Source organism: Ictidomys tridecemlineatus, chromosome 2, assembly GCF_052094955.1.
Source record: "Ictidomys tridecemlineatus isolate mIctTri1 chromosome 2, mIctTri1.hap1, whole genome shotgun sequence".
Classification (NCBI taxonomy): domain Eukaryota; kingdom Metazoa; phylum Chordata; class Mammalia; order Rodentia; family Sciuridae; genus Ictidomys; species Ictidomys tridecemlineatus.
Genome location: NC_135478.1, coordinates 144,056,042 through 144,077,503, shown reverse-complemented (window position 1 = coordinate 144,077,503; position 21,462 = coordinate 144,056,042). Strand labels below are relative to the sequence as shown.

At 36.2% G+C, this 21,462-nt stretch overlaps 1 protein-coding gene across 2 annotated transcripts in view; it reads left to right on the top strand.

Moving 5' to 3' along the window:
* Nucleotides 1-21,462, top strand: part of Itprid1 (ITPR interacting domain containing 1) — a 122,266-nt gene that overhangs the window by 55,357 nt on the left and 45,447 nt on the right. For both annotated transcript variants that reach the window (XM_078039885.1, XM_005319280.4), the window contains exons 5-9: nt 2,761-2,812; nt 5,219-5,305; nt 7,263-7,465; nt 9,782-10,356; nt 12,393-12,450. In XM_078039885.1, coding sequence (XP_077896011.1) covers nt 2,761-2,812; nt 5,219-5,305; nt 7,263-7,465; nt 9,782-10,356; nt 12,393-12,450 — 975 coding nt within the window. The remainder of the gene's footprint in view (nt 1-2,760; nt 2,813-5,218; nt 5,306-7,262; nt 7,466-9,781; nt 10,357-12,392; nt 12,451-21,462) is intronic.

Here is a 21,462-nt window from a genome sequence, read left to right as displayed (position 1 = left end):
TGGACCTTTTTAATTTAGTTTTCATTTGGAGGATCTATCCAGTAATGAGAGAGCCATGTGAAAGTTACCCAGTATTATTGTGTTGTGGTCTATTTGATTCTTGAAATTGAGAAGAGTTTGTTTGATGTATGTCAATGCTCAATTGTTTGAGGCACAAATACTTATGATTGTTTATGTCTTGTTGATATGTAATTCTGTTAAGCAGTTATGAAGTGAGATGGTATCAAACTCAAAAGTTTCTTCACAGCAAAGAAAAAAATCAAGAATATGAAGAGAGAATGGGAAAAAATCTTTGCCACCTGCACCTCAGATAGAACTTTAATGTCCAGGATAAATAAAGAACTCAAAAAAAATTCTGAACACCAAAATAAATAAACAAATAAATAGTCCAGTTAATAAATGGGCAAAGGAACTGAACAGACACTTCACAGAAGAAGAAATACAGTCAACAAATATATGAAAAATGTTCAACATCTCTAGCAATTAAAGAAATGCAAATTAAAACTACACTGAGATTTCATCTCACTCCAGTCATAATTGCACAACAAAAAGTAACAATAAATGTTAGTGAGGATGTTGGGGAAAAGGCACATTCATACATTGCTGGTGAGACTGCAAACAGGTACAACCACTCTGGAAAGCAGTATGGAGATTCCTCAGAAAACTTTGAATGAAATCACCATTTGACCCAGTTATCCAACTCCTCAGCATACATATATAGTGAGAGGCCACATCAATGTTTATAGTAGCTCAATGCACAATAGCTAAGCTATGGAACCCAACCTAGCTGCCCTTCAACAAATGAGTAGATAAAGAAAATGTGGGATATATACATAACAGAGTAGTATTCATAAAAAAGAATGACTTTTGCCAATAAATGGATAGATCTGGAGATTATAATGCTAAATGAATTAAGCCAATCCAAAAAATCAAAGGCTGAAAGTTCTCCTGATATGCAGATGCTAGCACACAATAAGAGTGCAGGGAGAGGAAAGAATAGAAGTTGATTGAATTAGACAAAGAGTAATGAAGGGAAGGGTGGGAGGATGGGAGTAGAAAAAAACAGTAGAATGAATCAGACATAACTTTCGTATGTTCATATATAAATAAACCACCAGTGAAAGTCCACATCATGTACAACCACAAGAATAGAATCCTAACTAGAATAAGTAATACTCCATGTATATAGAATATGTCAAAATAAACTCTACTGTCTATATCTAAAAAGAATAAGAAAATGTGATTATTGCTATAAAAATTATGGAGATCCCTATTTCCATCCACCAAATTTGACATTCTCAAACAAGTTAGTTCATGGATAACTTAAAGCCTACATATAGACCACTGCCCCCCTCTACCACCCAGACAAGAATTCTGGCTCCAAATGAAAGCTCTTTATTATTTTCAACATTCTTTCATATATTTTAATCACTCGGGTTTGTTCATCTAAAACTTTTTCCAACCTGCATTCTCTTTCTTATGATGAAAAACTTCATGTTCTATAGAAGTACAGGGTGGGGACACTTCCCAGTGTTGTGCATGTTCCACATTTGTACCCAAGAAAGCCATGAGGGAAAGTAAGTGATAAAATGTACACATACTTTTGCAGATGTCAGCTGCATGTGTTGTCGTGACACACAGTATGATACTGCAAGAGCCCTTGAATGGGCCTCGGATATCTAATACATGTTCATCTTGAGATATTCTGTCCTCAGCTCCACTGCCCAGCAAATGGACTGTCAGCATCATCATTCTCACATTTATATGTTTACTCAAAAACTTTTCTTGGTTTTTCATGTCCTGACGTACACTTATAAACTCTCGTTTTCAGTTTTCAAGTCAACTACAAGATATTCTATTAGCAGTGTGGTTTTTTTGAAAAAAACAAAAGAAGCTATGGCATTTTTAGTGACCATGAGAAATGTATTTAATCTCTCTGAGCCTCAGTTTTCTTCTCTATTATGTGGGAATAAGAACAACAATAAAAATTTTGGTTTTATTTCGTGGTTTTATTGTAGAAATTGGGATTATGCATGTAACATGCTTAGCTGTTGCTTGAGTAGATTATACTAGATACATTGTGTTAAATAGATAGTATGTTATTGCTAAAATCAATAATACAGGTAGTAACAAATTCCTAGATCTGTTACTCTTGATCATGGACTCATTACTAAATTTCTGTGAGTCTCAGTTTCCTTATTGGAGAAATGAAGATATATCCTAAATCAAATGGCTTTTGGATGGATTGGATGGTACCCATTAATGGAAGATGCTCAGTAAATGCCAATTCCTTCCCTGTGTTCCTTTGCCTGCCCAGGCTGTGTTTTTGATGGGCCACAGGTTCCACAAGCGAGCCTCCCCATGTGCTGTGCCATCTAATCAGACCAGTCTCAGACCTTCCTCTTTTTACAGATACCTTTTTCTCTTCTTTAGTGGTGATACCTACTTTCCATTCATCAAATTCACCTCATTCTTAAACATCCAATATAAATCCCATTTCCCCCATTGAAACCTCCACTGATTCCTCCATTCGCTCCTGACTTCTCCATTCATTGAACAAGTATATTTCTTCCAGGGTTTTGTCCTACGATTTAGCCATTCATTGTATTCTGTCTTGTTCACTCCTGACATATCTTCTCTTCCATGCTTATACAACCGGGGAGATGGAAATTCAGTCCCACATTGTTTCATTTAGATATAAGAAAATCTCCCATGAGATAAAAGACAATTAAGTTCACCTCTACTGTTTTTTTCTTCCAGTTTCTTTGCATGAACAAGGAATGGTTCAGATGACTGTGAAAGACTACATGAGGTAGGTAGCAGAATCAGAGTTCCTTCTCCCCACTATGTTAAATCTGAATCTTTCCTAAATGAAGTAGAAGTGAGAAAGTTTCTCAATAATACCATGGATCCTAGGCTCTCACGAAAGGTCACACTGGTTGAGTGCCTGGAACATGTTCCCTAACCTTAGAGAAATAGAGATTCCTTAGATGTCATAAAGGAACAAACAAATTAAATCAGCAAATGCTGACTTGGGAGGCGATTTAATTAGAACCTGTGCATCAGTGACATTTTAGTATAGTACAGCTGTTCATAAAGACCTGTTCATATGACAGTTGTATTCATACTTTCATCTGGCCAATGTTATTAATCATCATGATATTTACTGGATAATAATGCATACAATTTTCAAAGTTAGATTGAAAGCAGTGAGAGTCTCTTGATACAAGGAGAGACTAGATCTCAAAGTGTGGTTCCCAGACCAGCAGCACCAGCAGCACCTGGGAACTTAATAGAAAAGCAAGTTGCTGAGCTCCCTCCCTGCTCAGACTTACTGTACTACAAACCCTTCAAGTAAGGTTCAGAAAAAAGATGTGTTTCTTCAAGTCTTCCAGATGATTCTTGGGCATACTCTAGTTTATAAAATGCTGGGTTAAACTTTGAGATCTCCTGAGTTTAGGAACTCTGCTTTCTGGGCTCTCATTCTTGCATTTTTGAGATAATTCCAACTAGCCAGAAACCATGGCTATATCCCTCTTACTTCTACAGTTCACACTTTGTTTTAGTCAGCTTTTTCACTGCTGTGACTAAAGGACTCAGCCAGAACAATTGTAGGGGAGGAAAAGTTTATTTGAGGGTTCATGGTTTCTCCATCCATAGACAGCCAGTTCCATTCCTCAGGGCTCGAGGTGAGGCAGGGTATCATGGTGGAAGAGTGTGGTGGAGGGAAGTTGCTCACATGATGATCAGAGAGTAGAGGGCAAGAGAGGTCTCCACTCTCCAGATACAAAATATATACCCCATAACCACGCCCTCAATGAACCACTTCCTCCAGCCACACCCACCTGCCTCCAGTTACCACTCAGTTAATTCCATGAGGGATCAATTCACTGATTAGATTAAGTCTATGACCCCATCTTTCTCCTCCAAAACATCTTGCATTGTCTCACACATGAGGTTTCGGGGGACACCACATCTAAACCATAACACACTTTAAATGCCATTTTTCTTAATTTTTTTCCTCCCTTTAAGGACTGTTGTTTTTGTTTCTTGTGGAATCATAGAGTAATATAGGATCACAGGAAGCTCCCAGAAAACCCTCTATTTTCTCAAAAAGGAAGATGAGTGTTGGATTCAGTGACCCGCTCTGCTCCCTGCCCCCACCCCCACTTTATCAGAACAGTGACTAGACATGAATTCTTCTGGACTCAAGGCCAGAGTTGCTCCTGGGTGTCTCTGATGAACATTACAAAATAAGATGTGACCCATAAACGCAAGGTTGCTAAAAACTGAGATGAATCAATAAATAAAAGGATATTTTTCTGCCACACCTCAAGAGTCAATAGTCTTTTAAAACTAGAGTTCATATTATCCAGAAACATGCTCTTTCTCAGTCTTCATGAAAAGAAGCAATTAAACAAGGAAGTGGCAAACCCCACCTCTTCTTCCTAAATGTGGACAGAACAAAGACAAATTCAGCAGCCCAAGTAAGAGAACTTGATGTCCTTGGGAACACTGCCCTCTGCATTGGAGTCTTTGATAAATTCTAATTGTATTGTCTGTTGTGTTTGACAATTCTAGATGTGAACCATGGTAGAACCGAGATTTATAAAACTGAACTACATAATAATAATGTTCCACTCTCCTTGAAAGTGCTTTCAAATGATTTGTAAATGCAAACCTATTGCATAGAGTGACTCATTTTTTTTCTTTTCAGTAATAAAGGAGTTTGTTACTGTTGCATATGGATGGCTACAAGAACCCTGGGGACAGCACTTCGAGATTTTTCTCCCGTGCAATATGAAATTCTTTTCCATTATAGAATTAACATGGATTTGCTTCAGTGACTGTTCCCTGTGCCTATTTCAGCACATAATTTTAACTCCTTCCCCAAAGTTGGAACCTAACAAAGCTGTGTTCCTGAGAAGGTTCCCCAATGATTTACCATCTGTCAAGAGTATGACACTCTGTCACCTTTATAATGAGCAGTAGCTGGGCACCTAACACTTAAATTCTCACACCTGCTATAACACAGTGCTCTGAAACGAGAATCAGGCCCTGGGCTGCGCACTTGGTCTCTTCAAAGTTGTGGCCATTGTGGGGTTGTTAGAAACTAAGAGAAATGCACGTTTGCTCTGGAAGGGAAAGATTGACAATGACCTCCCAGGAACTACCTCAATCAATACATCTCATGTTGGCATTCCCCCCTTGGTTGTAGGTCTCTGCATCAGTTTTCTGAAACTCCCACCCTATCCAGAGGAACCAGTTTCAATTCCTGCTATTCTACCACAAGTGTACCACAAAGGTATGTGATTTCCACACATTTTTCCTCCAGAAATACATTCTGGGCAACAACCAATTTTATAAAATTATAAATAAGGACTTGAGAAAAACTTGCTGAATGAATGGATGAGAGAATAAACAAAGGACTTCCAAATTCCAATTTGCAAGAACAATAGTTATATGGAAAACAGACTAAATATCTGTTTATGTAAAAATGGCCAAATAAACCATTGGCCCATTCATTTTATGGAATTTCATGCAATGATTAAAAAAGTAGGCAGAGATATGCCCTGTATATACAGTTTATACCCTGTAGATCTGCACCTATTAGAAAGATCTTCAAGGCATATATTTTAAGGGGAAAAAAGCAAGATGCAGAAAGATACATAGAGTGTGTTACTATTTATAAAACAAGCTAGTGAGATCTGTGGAGCATTATATAGCTATATAGAATAATGTCCAGAAGAATATACATAGGTTTAGGAGGAAAAGGCTCAGAATTACTGGGGACAATGAGGAAAGTAAGAAAGATGTTTGTGTGTAATATTATAATTTTTAACGTTAAGCATATTTTAAATATTTCTTGCAAAATTCAATAAAAAATTTAAAACAGTGATATTTTCATAATGATTTGCAAAGATTTTAAATGACAAACCAATCAATAATTGTATTATTGGCCATGAGATTGTACTTTTGGATTGCAAGGACTATCTTTATTCATTTTTGTGCCATAGGTGCCTAGCATAGAGGCTAGAACATGACAGACACTCAATAAATATTTGCATACATGGGCTGAATAAAAATTTGTGCAATAAGGTCAATAGACTAATGGATTAAGTCTTCCCCCATATAATTTAGACTTCTTGCCAGATATTTTTTTTTTCTCCCTTGAACCTCCTTTTGTTCCTATGTCCATGTCATTGACAGATGGGCACTCCCAGTTCTTCCAAGTAATTTCTATGACTAAATGTACAAGCCAAGCCATTTCAGTTCCCATTGAAGGTTGCTGGACTACTTTTTCTTACTTAACTGAATCAAGAGGCAAAGCACTCAATATCTATGTTACTTGGAAAGTGAAAGTGTGTTGCCGGTGGTTTCATTAAGCAGGCCTGGCCATGAGACTAAAAGTTCATGACCATAAAATCATCTCAACTTATTGCAAATAAGCTCATTAGTGTTGCATGTCAAGGTGAACTCTAACATCAAACAAAAAGGCGGAAAAAAAAGAAGAAAGAAGAAGTAAAAAGAGAAAAAAGCAAATATGGTAAAACCTCACCAAAAGTTCTGATTCCCAGAATCCAACTCAAAAGAAGCTCAACAACTGGGAAGTGAACTAGTATACATAAATACAAATTCCAGATAACGGATATTTATCATTTTCAGTGACAAAGCGGACTAGAACAATTTGATGCAAACATTTGTTTATCAACCAAGTCCAAAAAAAGAAGAGGGACAGAGCATGTGAATCCTACCTAGGGACTTAAAATCATTATTCATAAACATGAGCCCTGGGGTTCTGCATTTAATATCCTCAACAGATTTATGTAGCTGAGTATGCTCCACACTAATACTCTTTAAAAATATTCTTCTGCGAGTCTACTGTTGACTTTTTTTCCCCGTGTTTTCTCTTGCCATCAATTACCACTTCTTTGTGGTTGACAGTGCACTATCTCTGGCATCCATTCCACAATCTTCCTGCACTGTCTAATTTAACATTTGCTCTTGGGGAAATAAAAAAGCCAGATGGATGAACTCGTGGTATTGTATGTAAAGTATAGGCGAGCAGTCCCTCGGTGCAGAGACTGACTGTCCTTTAAGTAAGTATATATGAACGCTAGTGAAGGCACCATCTGTCTGTTCAGGTTCCTCTTCCGCTCAGTTTCTGGAAGTTTGGGTGACTAGAAAAATGTGGCTTAGGCTTCAGTGAAGTGTTATGGATAAAGGGACTCATATATATGTTCATTTTTTTTTAATTACAGCATTCCTGAATGGCTGGAATTTTGGGAAAAAGACCCAGTGGAGATTCTCTTAGATCTGGGGTTTGGCGCTGATGAGCCAGACATCTGCACACAAATCCCAGCCAGATTCCTTGGTTGTAGCTCAGCAGCCAGAGGGATCAACATCCGTGTTTTTCTTGAAGCTCAAAAGCAGCGGATGGACATTGAGAATCCTAACTTGTATGGTAAGTGAGGACCTTGTAAGCAATGTCCTCAGCAATGGCAGTGAGTGGCCGGGTGAACCACAGTATTAAACGGACAGACTAGTAGGCTGTGTGTAGTGACATTCTGTTCTTTTCACACAGTAGCTTAAAGCGGAAGAGATTTCTTTCATGATCAGTCTACATGTCCACTGTGGGCTAGTGTGTATATTTGGAAGAAGGATCGATCTACTCCAAATTGTCCTCATTTGAGGAATTGCTCCCCACCCCCCACCCCACATACCACCAATATGGAATGTCACTAGTCGCAATAACAGGAAAAGGGTAGAAATGGAAAACCATAGTTAGCACTTAAATCCTCTGCCCATAACTACACATATCATGTCTTCTCAGATTCTGTTGGCCAGAACATGTCACAGGCTTACATACCCCAAGGGGTAGGAAGATGTAATCCTGCCATATGCCCCTGGCAAGAGGAAAACTGGTAATACTGGTGAGCAGCTCTAATATATACCACAGCCACATACCCAGGAAGCAGAGAAACCAAGGTCTGACCAGGCTTATCTGGGTCATCAGGTGACACCTTCTCATCTGTGAGGCTTAGACACACTCCATTGGCAACCTGAGCTATAAGTGGTAGTTATTAATCTGTCATACCTGCAGATTTGTAGACTAGCTCTGCCTAATCTTTGTACCTATTGTCCATTGTTCTGTCTCCGACTGGTCATCAGTGGAAGACTTTTCTTTAGGACATTCCTGAGGATGTTCTGGAGGTACACATACTGTGCTTGAATCATTTGGAGGGAGGATGTCTTATAGTTTATTTAATACAGGATTGATGTAATAAATCAAAGGTGTATTTTCAGTGTCCTAGAGGAGAAATGCAGCATTTTTAAAATCATTTGAATTTAGAACCCCCTCTTGGAGCAACAAAGAACATCTCCATGGAACAGAGTTTGAGTGATTCTAGATGGGGAAAACGGCAAAGTTCTGTTTCTGAAATAAATTATTTTAAATAAATAAATTCACTGAAAGGAATGTCAAGGGAGCTGAAGTGTTTTTTTTTAATCAAATAATTATCTAAAATCAGGACTTCATGTAGATTTATTATTTTAGTTTCCACTTCTCTATTTAGATGAAATGGGTGTTAAAATTGAAGCAATGGGGTTTTTGAAAGGGAGTATATCAACCTGAACATGTTGTGATGTGAATTTTCTTTATTTTTTAGAAGCAATTAATATTGTTCTTTGTTGTCTTCTCTTCTGAGTCCCACAGAGATGCAAGCTTATTGATCAATTCTTTATTTGGGAAAAATAAGGACATTTACAAACACTTGAGCAGTGTTTGAGCTGATCTGTGAAGGATTCACTTTCCAAATGAAATCGACATGGATTTTAGAGGAACTAGGCATTTGCCCATAATCCTGTAATGGCTGCCCTCTTATTTCTGCTACTTAACAATACACTTTTGATTCAAGACTGCTGAGAAGGTCAAATGTAAAACTAACAATAACAAAATTAGTTGGCTGTTAGAAAGATAGATTGGAGATGTATGTCTCATTCAAAGTCAGTAGAAAAAAAAATTCAAACTTGAGGGTGAGAATCAATTCGTCCATTGTTCAGTCTACCCAAAGGCAAAAATAAAAGAAGATACTCATCCAACTCTTCAGACTATTGTGTTCTCTGAATTGACTGAACCAATTAATTTGATAGGCTTTGTCTAAGTATAAAAACCTGCTGTGGGGTAGATGGGAGACAATCATAAAAGCTGAATTATGCTTCAATCTTACCCTCTGGCTCACAAAAGAGATTTGGTTTCAACTAAAGCTTAACTTGGAGGGAGGAATTTAATCAGAATTATTCTGAAACATTCCACACTCTCTAGTTCTGGAGATGATGGAGATGATGGAGGTCATGATGAGATATGGACCCCATGACGCTGTGAGAAGAACACTCAGGCTGCTTCATGTTGAAAGAGCCAGGTTCATTCTTTTAAAGTTAATTTAATACATATAGGTATATAGACTCCCACATGTCCATAGTTTGTAACAAATTAACACCTAAAAATGAGGACATATAATCCATATAGCTATGTATATTCGGCTTACATTTAAGAAGTGTTGACTTTCTCCGTAGCACAAGTGAGAACATTACACTGGAGAATCAACTCCATACAAGCAAAGATATGTGTAAAACTTTACTTTCAAGAGTTCAAATTCCTCCCCGTCTTGAAAATCACGTGGCAACCAATTTTTCAATTTTGGCAACACCATCCACTGCATCAGTGCAGTTTTGCTGAGAAAACTCGGTGTAAAACGTTTGCGTTCCTTGTATTCTTCAGGTCGTTTCCGACAGCTGGAAATCCTGGACCACGTAACCAATGCCTTCTCATCTCTGCTGAATGATGTCAACCTCCCACAGAGCCCTGCAGAGGAGAAAGCCGGAGGAGACAGGATGCGAAGAAGGGCAGTGAGTGAGGCCAAAGAGCCTCAAAGAAGAACAAGTAAGATTTTACGGAGAGCCTCGAGATGGAATATCCAGAGGGACTGTGACCCAGAAGCATCCGAATCTTTCAAGATGAAAGACAGAATTTTTATCCCTTCTGCCAAACCTTGTGAGTGTGGGACAGAGTTGCCAGCAGCCTCAATCAGCCACAACCAAAGCCATGTGTCTCCTTGGGCGGAGCATTGGTCTGCGCAAGCCGGTGATGACTTGACACCTTGTCACCCTCCCCGAGATCTTCTGGGCAAGCAGTGGCCTCGCTGGCCCACGCTGGCCAAGCAGGCTTCTCTTTCCCACATGCCTGAGGGATCAGTCAAGGACAGAGCTCGGAAGGAGAATTTGATCCACATTAACAAGCTCAGGAACATGTCTCATCTTGTGGGTAAAGGACCAGACTCCTTTGAAATGGAAGAGGTCAGTGTTGTACCTACGCGCTCAGCATCCTAAGGGGTATAACCTGCCTTCCAACTCTCACTTAACTATCTTTCATCCTGTCAATGGTTATTATTCCAAATTCAGAGTTTAAGACATTTAAAGCTATTCTACTTGCTTGAGTCAGAAATAATCTAGTATGAAATGAACTTTCTTCTCTTCCTTTTCTTTGTCTGGCTCACAGATTAATCCATGAGTTGCTTGTGCTCATTGTATTATGATGCATCTCAGTGTGCTCTGTATGATCAGTATGCTAACTTCACGTTTCACCTTTAAGGGTCACATCAACTACTGCCCTCTCAGTGAAACCTGCCCTGACAATTCCCCCGCTGTGTCCTCACAGCTTGTTTTGTAAGAAAATTGCACATGAGTCAGTGGCCCCTCCAGGTCTCACCTCTCAGCAGCTTGGAGACCAGGGACTGTGTCTTGGAAATGTTTCCTCTGCCATGCCTACTGCAGTGCCAGGGGCAAAGCAGTAGAATCCAGTGGGGTTTGATGTTAGGGGGTTAGTTTTATTTCCTCTGGGGTTTGTTGGTATTCATATATCTTGACCTTTTTCGCACGTACTGTACTCTCTGCTCCTTCATGTCACCTACAGTCATGCTAATTTTCACTCTCATTTAGATCTCTACCAGTACTTCTTAGTCCCCCAACCCCAAAATACATACATTTTTTCCACTCTCTTCTATTCATATAATCCCCAGGTGTGGGGTCACCTCTCCATTGAGCCTTCTATGTGCCAGCCACAGACAGAACAGCCCAGAATTGGTAATAGAATCTGCTTTGAAGGGAGCTCCAGAGAAGTGTTAGAAAATCATAACGTGGGACAGTGGCAGGTCTGCAAACATACTTTTAAGGCAATCTATAGACTTGTTTTGGTGTTTCCAGGCAGCAATTAAAGGGGTTCTTAACCAGCCAGGGGGGTCTAAGAGGATCATGGAAATTATGAGAAATAAAGCTTAACTAAAATATTAAAAGAATAATAGGATTTAATTAAGTAAATATAATCTATCATCAGCCCTCCCTGCCCCATAAAGACATAAAAATGTATTCAAAATATGTTTAGTCCTGCATCTTTTTTTTTTGGTCATATAATCACAATATTTAAAATGTTTATGTCCTTTGATTCAGCTTTCAATATTTAGATATCAATCCCCAATAAATAAAATGATATGGAGAAATAGATACACAAAGATATTATTGTTAGTTGCAAAATTTTTAAAACATTCCAACAATTGGAGAGTTGTTATGTAAATTAATGTACATTTAAATTATGGCCTACCCGGCAGTCATGAAAATGGTGCTTTCAAAGAAACTGTATGATGTGGGTGGAAAGCTTTCCTTCTAAATTTTGAATGAAAAAAATTGACTGCATCATCATATGCAGGATAAATTTACAAAAAAGAAAACTTGCGAAGAAACACTTCAAGATGTTAGCAGTAACTGTTTTCTTATACTTTCTTTTTTCTGCATCATGCTTCTATAGTAAAGTACATTACCATTTTTAAAGTAATATTTATTATTTTATTTTAACATAGCCTTATTCTCCCTGATAGAGTATTATTTATTAGTTTCTAATAAATATCAAAAATAAATTCTGCTCCATTGATTTGTAAATTAAATTTTCTTTTATCCATCTAGGCACTATATAGCACTTCATTTTTTTGAATTATTCTCCATAGTTTAACAAGCCAAATTAACTTAGTTTCTTCAAATATTTTTAATGTGTTCTTGATAGCAAAAAAGTCTTTCATAATAATATTATTATGTGAATTCAGTTAAAATTTATATCTCCCAAGAAGAATTGTGTATCCTCGCCTTCTTCCCTTCTCCTGAACTCTTTAAATCCTTATCTTGGGCACTTCATTCTTACCGTCTCCTCCAGCAGACTATAAACTCTTTGAGATGAGGAATTCATGTTTACCCTACTTACTGGTTGCCAATAGATAGTTAAATAAATGAAGTGAATCTTTATGAAAAAAAAATTCTAATGAGATTGTTGCAATTTGATGCCTTAGGTCCAGAGCTTTGAAGAAGAGACTGGTAACTCTCTTGACCTGACTTCAGGAACTGTAGGTAAGAAGTCATCAAGGTCAATGACTGCATTCATGACCTTTCAGAAAGAGAATGTAAATAACTGGCTTAACTTTCTTAAATATGCGGAGAGCTTGAATTATCTCCAGGAGATATCCTACATTATGCATCATTTTAGCTGTTAACAATCTAGCCTCAGTGCAAATATATACATGTGAATTTTAAAATACTTACTAGGAAAAAAGGTTTGATATCCCTAGGGCTAATGGAGTCTGTGGATGTCTAACACCAACTCAGTTATGATCTGCCTACCTTAACTGAATGGATTTCAGATAGGACTAACTAGGTGAATACCTTCCTATTCAGATTACCAACTGCTTGGTATTGCACAAGTCATATCTTTTTATTGGTCCTCTTCCTAACTATGATGAAAGATAAGTACAGATAATTTTAAGTTCTCTACCAGCACTTACATTCTAAACTTTGTATGACCTTGATGTTCAGCTCTCAGTGGAAGCAAGTTGTCTAGATCTGACTTCCAGATGTCCTCTTAGAAGGGTGCTCTCTCATCCCTGTCACAGAAGAGGAAGTCTTTCTTCACTCCCGGACCTAATGTTCTCATGCAGTTATCATAGTGATTCAGCATTTCCATGATCCTCTAATGGAGCTAGACGGAGGCATTGATTAGTCAAGCAAAATAGAGCAGATGAAGCTAGTGCATTTCCTGGAAAAAAAATATGCAAATTTTTAATTTAATTTAGTGTGGTGTCAAACACATCTTTTCCATTACGAAGTGTATGTATAGGCCTCATTTTGCTAAATGCTGTTTAGAAATTATGCATTAGTAATTATAGGGTCCTGCTGATTACATAAATTGTTATCCTGCTCTTTGAAGTAATTACCACATAACCTGCATTGAGGTTTATAAGACAAAAATAAGCATCTGTTTTCTATCTAATTGAATGCTTCTCAATGAAGCTGGAGGTCCCCCTGCCAATAGAAACTGCCTTCCTTGACATTCGTTTAAGAGGTCTACTGATATCATGTAAGCCATTCCAATTATGCCAAAAAAAATGATTTAGGAAGTTAGGCCAAGAATTACTAATCTACATTTAACCTCAAACCAAGAGAGTAAAGTGAGATAAGGTTAAGGCTAGCCTAATGGAGAAAATCTGGACCACAAATGAGATTTATTATTTTCAAAAAGAGTGTTGTTAACTTACAAAATGAAAAAAAAAAATGGACTGAAATCTAATAAGAAAAATTAGTTGAATTAATGAGGTAATGATCTTAGATATGTAATTACTTAGATCCACAATATGTACACATCATATCTGCATTTTAACTAAAAGTTTAATAGACCACTTAATTTGAAATATAAAGGCAATTGGGATATTTTGATGAACCAAATATGGCAGAAGTGATGTAGCCCTTAGCCCACTCACCTGCTTCCTGGCTCTTGGGAAGTCCATTCTTGAAATAGTCGTGCTGGAAACCCAGAGCCCATGTTGTGAGAAGCCCAAGTTACCTGGGGTGACATGTGCGGGCACTTTGGTGGACAGCCCTGAATGCGCTCCCCCGTGGATAAGCCTTCAACGATGTCCAGCTTTGTTAACCTTTCAGATGATTCTAATCCAGATGCCCAAATCCAAGTGACAGCCCCACAGCTGAGCTAACTAGCCCACAAAACCCTGAGAGATAAGAGTGCCTTGTTTTAAGCCATACGTTCCACACACTATACACAAATACACAGACATATGATAATCTCTTCAAATATCTTTAAAATTTAATTGCAAATCACTTTAAGTCGGTATGGTCTCTACACATGCAAAGTACCTTAGCAGGAAAGGTGTACTTCAGCAATTTCTAAATGAATTTAAGCAAGGTGGCTTCTTATAGAAAATGGAGACTCAAAGCCCCAGATGTACTGTCCTACCTTCACCCCTGAAAATTCATCACTGAAATGACAAGGTAACACAAGGAGAAGAGGGACATGATTAAAAATGCTATTTAAAGGGTAAAGGTACATCATCTACATTCCAGAAGCTCTGAGTACTATAAGGGTGATATAATGCTGTGGGATATAATGGTGAATGAGGATGCAGACAATTCTTTTCTTTTTAAAAATATTTTTAGTTGTAGATGGGACATAATAATTTTATTGATTGATTGATTGATTGATTGATGTGGTGCTGAGGATCAAACCCAGTGCCTCACATGTGCTAGGCAATCGCTATACTATTGAGCCAAAACCCCAACCCAATTGCAGACAACTGTAAAGGAAGAACCATCTAGGGATTAAAGAGAGGTGTTTACTAGAGGTCAAAATTTCCAAATGAATCCTACTTATCAAATTGAACATGGCATACTTTCATTCCTTATGAAATGGATAAACACAAGAAAAATTACCACAAAAAGATTGAGTATTTTAAGAATCAGATTCAGAAGAAATGCCCCTATTACTCAAAGCATGAGTGCAAGGAAACATTAGAAATTCTTGGAAATGAATATATGTATGAGGAGATTGTATCTGCAAAGAAAACAATCTCCAGTAAGTAAAGTTGGGATTCCTTTCAGACATGATTGACATTATCTGATTCTATTTCTGACAACAGATAAGTAAGTCCTAATGGGCCAGTCCTCCCACAGATTACTACAAACTCTGGACAAAATATTTTTTAAATGCCTATCTAAAGACACTAAAGAGTACACAAGAGCAGGCAAATAGGGTGTTGGGGTGGGATAGGGAGTCAATACTTGAACACTTGGGTCAGTTTCCTTTATTAAAAGAGTTTTAACCTGAGAAGTGTCTGCTCAGTTCCTTGACCCATTTATTGATTAGATGATTTGTCAAAATGGCAGCTATTAAAAATACAAACAATAATAAGTGTTGGCGAGGATGTGGGGGAAAAGGCACACTCATACATTGCTGGTGGGACAGCAAATTGGTGTAGCCAATATGGAAAACAGTATGGAAATTCCTTGGAAAACTTTGAATGGAACCACCATTTGACCCACCTATCCCACTCCTTGATCTATACCCAAAGGACTTAAAAACGGCATAATATAGTGATGCAGCTACATCAATGTTTATAACAGCACAATTCATAATAGCTAAATTGTGGAACCAATCTAGATGCCCTACAGTAGATGAATGGATAGGGAAACTTTGATTCCAGGCAAGTTCCCTGCCTCCTAAAACAATGTACAATTCCCAATATCCAGGCACAATAGGAATTTACTGCACACACACACACACACACACACACACACACACACACACACACAATGGAATATTATTCAACATTTAAAGAGAATAAAATCATGGCATTTGCAGGTAAATGAGTGGAGTTGGAGAATATAATGCTAAGTGTTAGCCAATTCCAAAAAAAACAAATGCTGAATGTTTTCTTTAATATATAATGGGGATGGGGGGACATGGGAGAAATAGATGAACTTTAGATAGGGTAAAGGGAAATGACAAGGTAACATAAAGAGAAGAGGGAAATGATTAAAAGTGCTATTTAAAGGGTAAAGGTGCATCATTTAAAGGGAGGGAAAGGGAGGGGGAATGGGAGTAGGAAACTGGGGAATGAGATGGACATCATTTCCCTAATTACATGTATGAAGACACGAATGGTGTGACTCTACTTTGTGTCCCAACCAAAGACATGAAAAATTATGCTCTATATGTGTAATAAGAATTAAATTGCATTATGCTCTCATATATAACAAATTTGAATAAATAAAATTTTTTATGAAGACTTTTAATCTGAAGGTAAGAACCATTCTAACCCTCCAACAGACAGTAGTAGTCTTACTACCCAGAAAAATCAGAAGACAGTACCTGGGACAATGGCAATAGCTGGAAAGTGAGTGTGTGTGTGTGAGTATGTGTGTGTCAAGGGGAAATCCCAGAAAAGAGAGAGATTGGAAGATCCCTGGATTCTAATCATGAAATATGTCCATATCTCTGGCCAATATGTGAACTCAAATGCATAGAAAAGACTTCAAGAATTTCATCTAAGATTAAAGGAAAATTTCCAATTTAAATTTGATTCCAGACAAGTTTCCTGCCTCCTAAAACAATGTACAATTCCCAATATCCAGGCACAGTAAGAATTTACTGGACATATGAAAAAATAAAAAAATGTAACCCATAGTGGGGGGTAATTTGTAGAAACAAGCCATGAGAAAATCCATATGCTGGAGTGAGCAAATAAGTGCTTTAGGGGGGTTATTAGAGTCACACTGAAGAAGGTAAAGGGAAATGTCCTATAATAAATGGGAAGATAGCAAATCTCAAAAGAAAAATAGAAATAATACAGATATAGGATAAAATGGAAATTCTGTAAGTGAAAATTACAGTTTTGTCATTCAAAACCCATTGAATAAATTTAACAGCAGGTTAAATGATAAAATGAAGACTTGGTGAACTTGGAGATATAACAATCATCCAACAATCAGGAGAACAAGGGAAAAAAGAGATTAAAAAGTACATAAATTTTTTTCTGAATTTCAAGTTTCTGTGAGACAAGAAATATAAAAAGGTGAAGCATTTGTAGTTACAGACAGAGAAGAGGAAAGGACTAAAGAGAAAAATACTGGAAGAAATAAATGTGAAAATTTTTTCCTAATTCACTCACAGAGACATTTATAGATTCAAAGTTCAGTAAACTCAAAGTGGAATAAATAACAGAAAATTATACCTAAACAGTGTTATGATCAAAGTCATAAAAATCAAAGATAAGAAAACATGTTCAAAGCAGGCACAGAAATGTGATAAGGGAATTAAGATTTGAATGCTGAGACATCTCATTAGAGAAAATGGAGACTAAAGATAAAAGAATAAAGATAAAATAATCAGGAATAAAGATAAAATAAAGATATTTTCAGATAAAACAAACTCATTAAGAGCATTCCTGCTCTGCAAGATGGACACTGTATTGTGTTGTTTTATGCCATATGCTGATGTAATACATGATAATTTATACCACAGAGGATGGAGGAATTGGTAAATGGAAGAACAATACAATAAGCCTTCTACATTTTACATGTAGTGGTACAATATTGAATTTAAGTAGATTGTAAAAATAAGGATATAAAACCTTCACCAATATTAGAGTCATACATATAGAGGTGGATAGACAAATGATAATGATAGAAAGTAGAATAGCAGTAAAATTAAGCCAATTCTGTCATTTATGATAGAACCAAATAGATCCAGACTCAAATTATAGCTAGTTACTACTTTCATGTGACCTAGAGCAAATCAGTTTACTTCTCTAGTCCTCATTTCCTTAAATGTAAAATAATAGCAATCTATTCACACAGTTGTTGGGAAGATAAAATGAATTAATTCATGAAAGGAGATAAGAAGATCCTGAGCATGTAAAACACTCAATAATAATTGTAATAAGTTGCTAATGTAAATTAAGAAATAGCAATAATACACATTATTTAGAAATAAACTACATGACTAGAAGAATCCCTTTGGGAAAGGAAGTAAAGTGGTTACCTTTCAGGAATTCATTTTTTTTTTTGCATGCTCTTTTAGTACAATTTGACTTTTTATGTGTGTATTATGCTTTGATTAAATAACTGTTGCATCAAAATTTGTTTTTATTAAATCCAAGCACATCAATGAAATGAGAAAACCTAATGATAATAGTAAAATACACAAATTAGAAGGATATAGCATCCACAAACATCCAGATAGAAAAGCATAAATTAATCACAAATAAGAAAAAATTAAAACACTCATAAATAACACTAAATAGTGCATGAAAATAAACTAATATACTATAATTTAGAAATGGAAAAGTGAGAACCAATGATTTTATACCTGGCCATGAATATCTACAAAAGTAGCCTGAAGTCATTTTCAAAGATAGGAGGAGTCACCCTCTGTATCTCCCACTTCCCCTCTAGGACAGTGTCTTCCACAGAGTGAAGGCATGCTTGGATCATGGATCTAGGAAGCAAATTTCAGCTTTCTTAGATTCCAAGACTACAGCGTAGCAATTGCCAGCTCAGTTGCTCTAGATAAATTATGCAATCTCCAAGTTTCTGTGTCTTCATCTAAAGAAAATAAAAATAGGATTCATAACAGCATCTACTTCATGGTATTATTAAAATATTATATAAGTTAACACATGTAAGACCCTTGGTTTATCAGCTGTTTTTATTCTTTCTCTAAATAAGATGTTGCTTAAAGCACTATAGAATAAGAAAAAAAATGGCATGGAAAATGAACTCAAGTAGTACAACCACAAAAACATATGTTAAAATTTAATTAATTATTGTTAAAGCTTATGAAACAAATAAAATGCTAAAACACTTATGATTTAAAATTACAATAATGCTTTATTTAAATGTACTTTATTACAACAAACTTATTAAGAAAGGTTAATTGTGAAAGATTGGCCAGAGGATAAGAAAAGAAAGACAAAAACCAATCAGGGGCTATAATATTAAAATCCAATAGTAGATACTTTAAGGCAAAGGAAAATTTTTAAAATAAAATAGAAATTTAGAAATTAACCAAAATTATAAACCTCATTTAAGAATTAATAATTAGGGCTATGTGGCTCAGTGGTAGACCACTTGCCTGAAATGTGTGAGGCACTAGGTTCAATCCTCAGTACTGCATATAAATAAATTAATAAAATAAAGGTATTTGTTGAGAGCCACAGCTGAAGGGGCCCCAGCAAACTTCCAGCTGCCAGCAAACTTCCAGTTGCCAGCTGATGATTGGCTCACAGTGGCCCCAGCAAACTTCTAGCTGCCAACTGATTGGCTCCTCTGCGGTGATGCTCATTGGGCTGTTTCCCCGCCCTTTCAGACCACGGAGCTGCTCATTGGGGGACTTTTTTTTGGCTCCTTCCATGCGACCCAGCCAATCAGCCTCAAGAGCAGGAGGAGTGGGGGAGGTGGAGAGGCTTGTGGGAAGCCAGTGGTGGCAGTTGGGCTCTGAAGGTTTTCCTGAAGAGCTGTGTGGTTTGGCGTGTGTGGTTCTAAAAATAAAGTTCGTTTCTTTTGACAAGTGGCTTCTGAATTGTGCCTAGCTATACTGCAGTAGGTATTTAAAAGTAAAGAATTAACAATCATAAATCACTATTTTCTAAATAGCTTAATATCCAATATATAAAAGATGACTCTATTAATGTTTTTAAAAGCCCACATGAATCAATAAGAAAAGCAGCAAGATCATCTTATTAGATTAATAGGGAAAGGAAATACATGGGCACTCTGAAGGAATAAATATAAAAGATCCACAGGAAGAGCAAAACATGTTCAACTTCATTTTTTGTCTATCACAATAACAAATATTTAAAGGTTTAATAATATAAAGTGAGAGAAGAAGTGTTAAATAGACACCCACTATTGGTTTGAAATTAAATTGTCATAATTACTTTGTGGTTTGACCTGACAGTTTAAAATGGATGTAGCTTTTGATGCATTTATTTCAGCCCTGGATTTTAACCTGCCAACAGACTCCAATGTACACACAAAGATTCATACTACAATAATTCATATTACAATAATAACAAACTAAAGACAACCTACATACACCCCAAAATAATCTTCTTTGAGAAACTATGATCCCTACATTAAAAACTATTCAGTCATTATTTTGAAAATGGAGGAAAAATTTTATGTATTGATAAAGAAAGATCTCTCATGTGGCCTGAGGATATAGCTATAGCTCAGTGGCCAAATGCTTGCCTATCAAGCATGAGGCTCTAAGTTTGATCCCCAGCACTGCAAAACAAAACAAAACAAAACAAAAAATGGAGTTGTTAAATGAGAAAAAAAGCTATGTGCAAAAGATTCTGTATATGCACTCTTTTGTATTAAAATAGATGTTTCTATTGCATAAAAGTATGCATAAAATGCTTCTGGACGAATGTAAAAGGAACTGTTAATGATAATACTTTAACAGAAGGGAAACTGAAATGTGTTAAATTAATTGGCATCTTTTAATTTTCTTTTGTTGCGATGTGCATATGTTATTTTCATAACACTCCATAGCAAAAACTTCTGGCAATACCACAGGAAATGGACACAATAAAAACATAATGTTTTAATATTTCTCCCAGTCTTTTACAGAAAGAGCATAAAATTAAAAGAATGATCAAAAGATATTAATCTTATAATTAATAACATTCATTTAATACAAAAATATTGAAATAAGTGTTCTTTGCCAAAATTCTTGAAATATCTACTTAAATGTCAAACAATGCATAAATGCAAAGATTATTTCATTATTTTTTTTCATACAGATGCAAAAAGTAAAGTCCACTTTTCCACAGACATAAATGTATATAATAACATTTGCATTCAATAGTAAAAGTAGACACAACAATTTCCAAACCCAGATAAACAAACTAACAATCCCAGCAGTTAATGGCTGTGTTTACCATCCTAAATAAAATGTAGAAAATTATAAGTTAAAACTATGAATCCAGATAACTTAAATAATAATGATAAAGGTGTTTTATTAAAATCAGAGTTGTAGCAAAATCAGTAATCTGAGGCAAATTCATAGCATTGATTACTTTCATTATCCAATAAGTAAAATAAACTGCCTCTAGAAGTCATGAAAATAATAAAATGAGCATAATTAGAGATTAATAAAAATACATGAGAATTAGTAATGTAGAAAGCAAAAACAAGTGATATGGTAAGTAAAATCCAAGCACTAAATCTTTTATAGGAGAAAAAGTCAAATTTAAGAACCTAAAGAAATAAAAGACAAAAGATATATACAAATACAATTAGAAAAGCAAAATAAAATTAGAGACAAGACATAAAAACATTCATGCAGAAAATAAAATCTTGCAAAATCTTTTTTAAATCACAAAAGAACTCCAGTACAATTATTATATTTAAAACCAGGTATTAATTACTATGAATTCCATTTTAGGAAATATATAGATGTGCATGTGTTGCATCTTATATAACTCATGTGTGTGTGTGTGTGTGTGTGTGTGTGTGTGTGTGTGTGTATATATATATATATATATAAACTTTGTGTTCATGTATAAATGC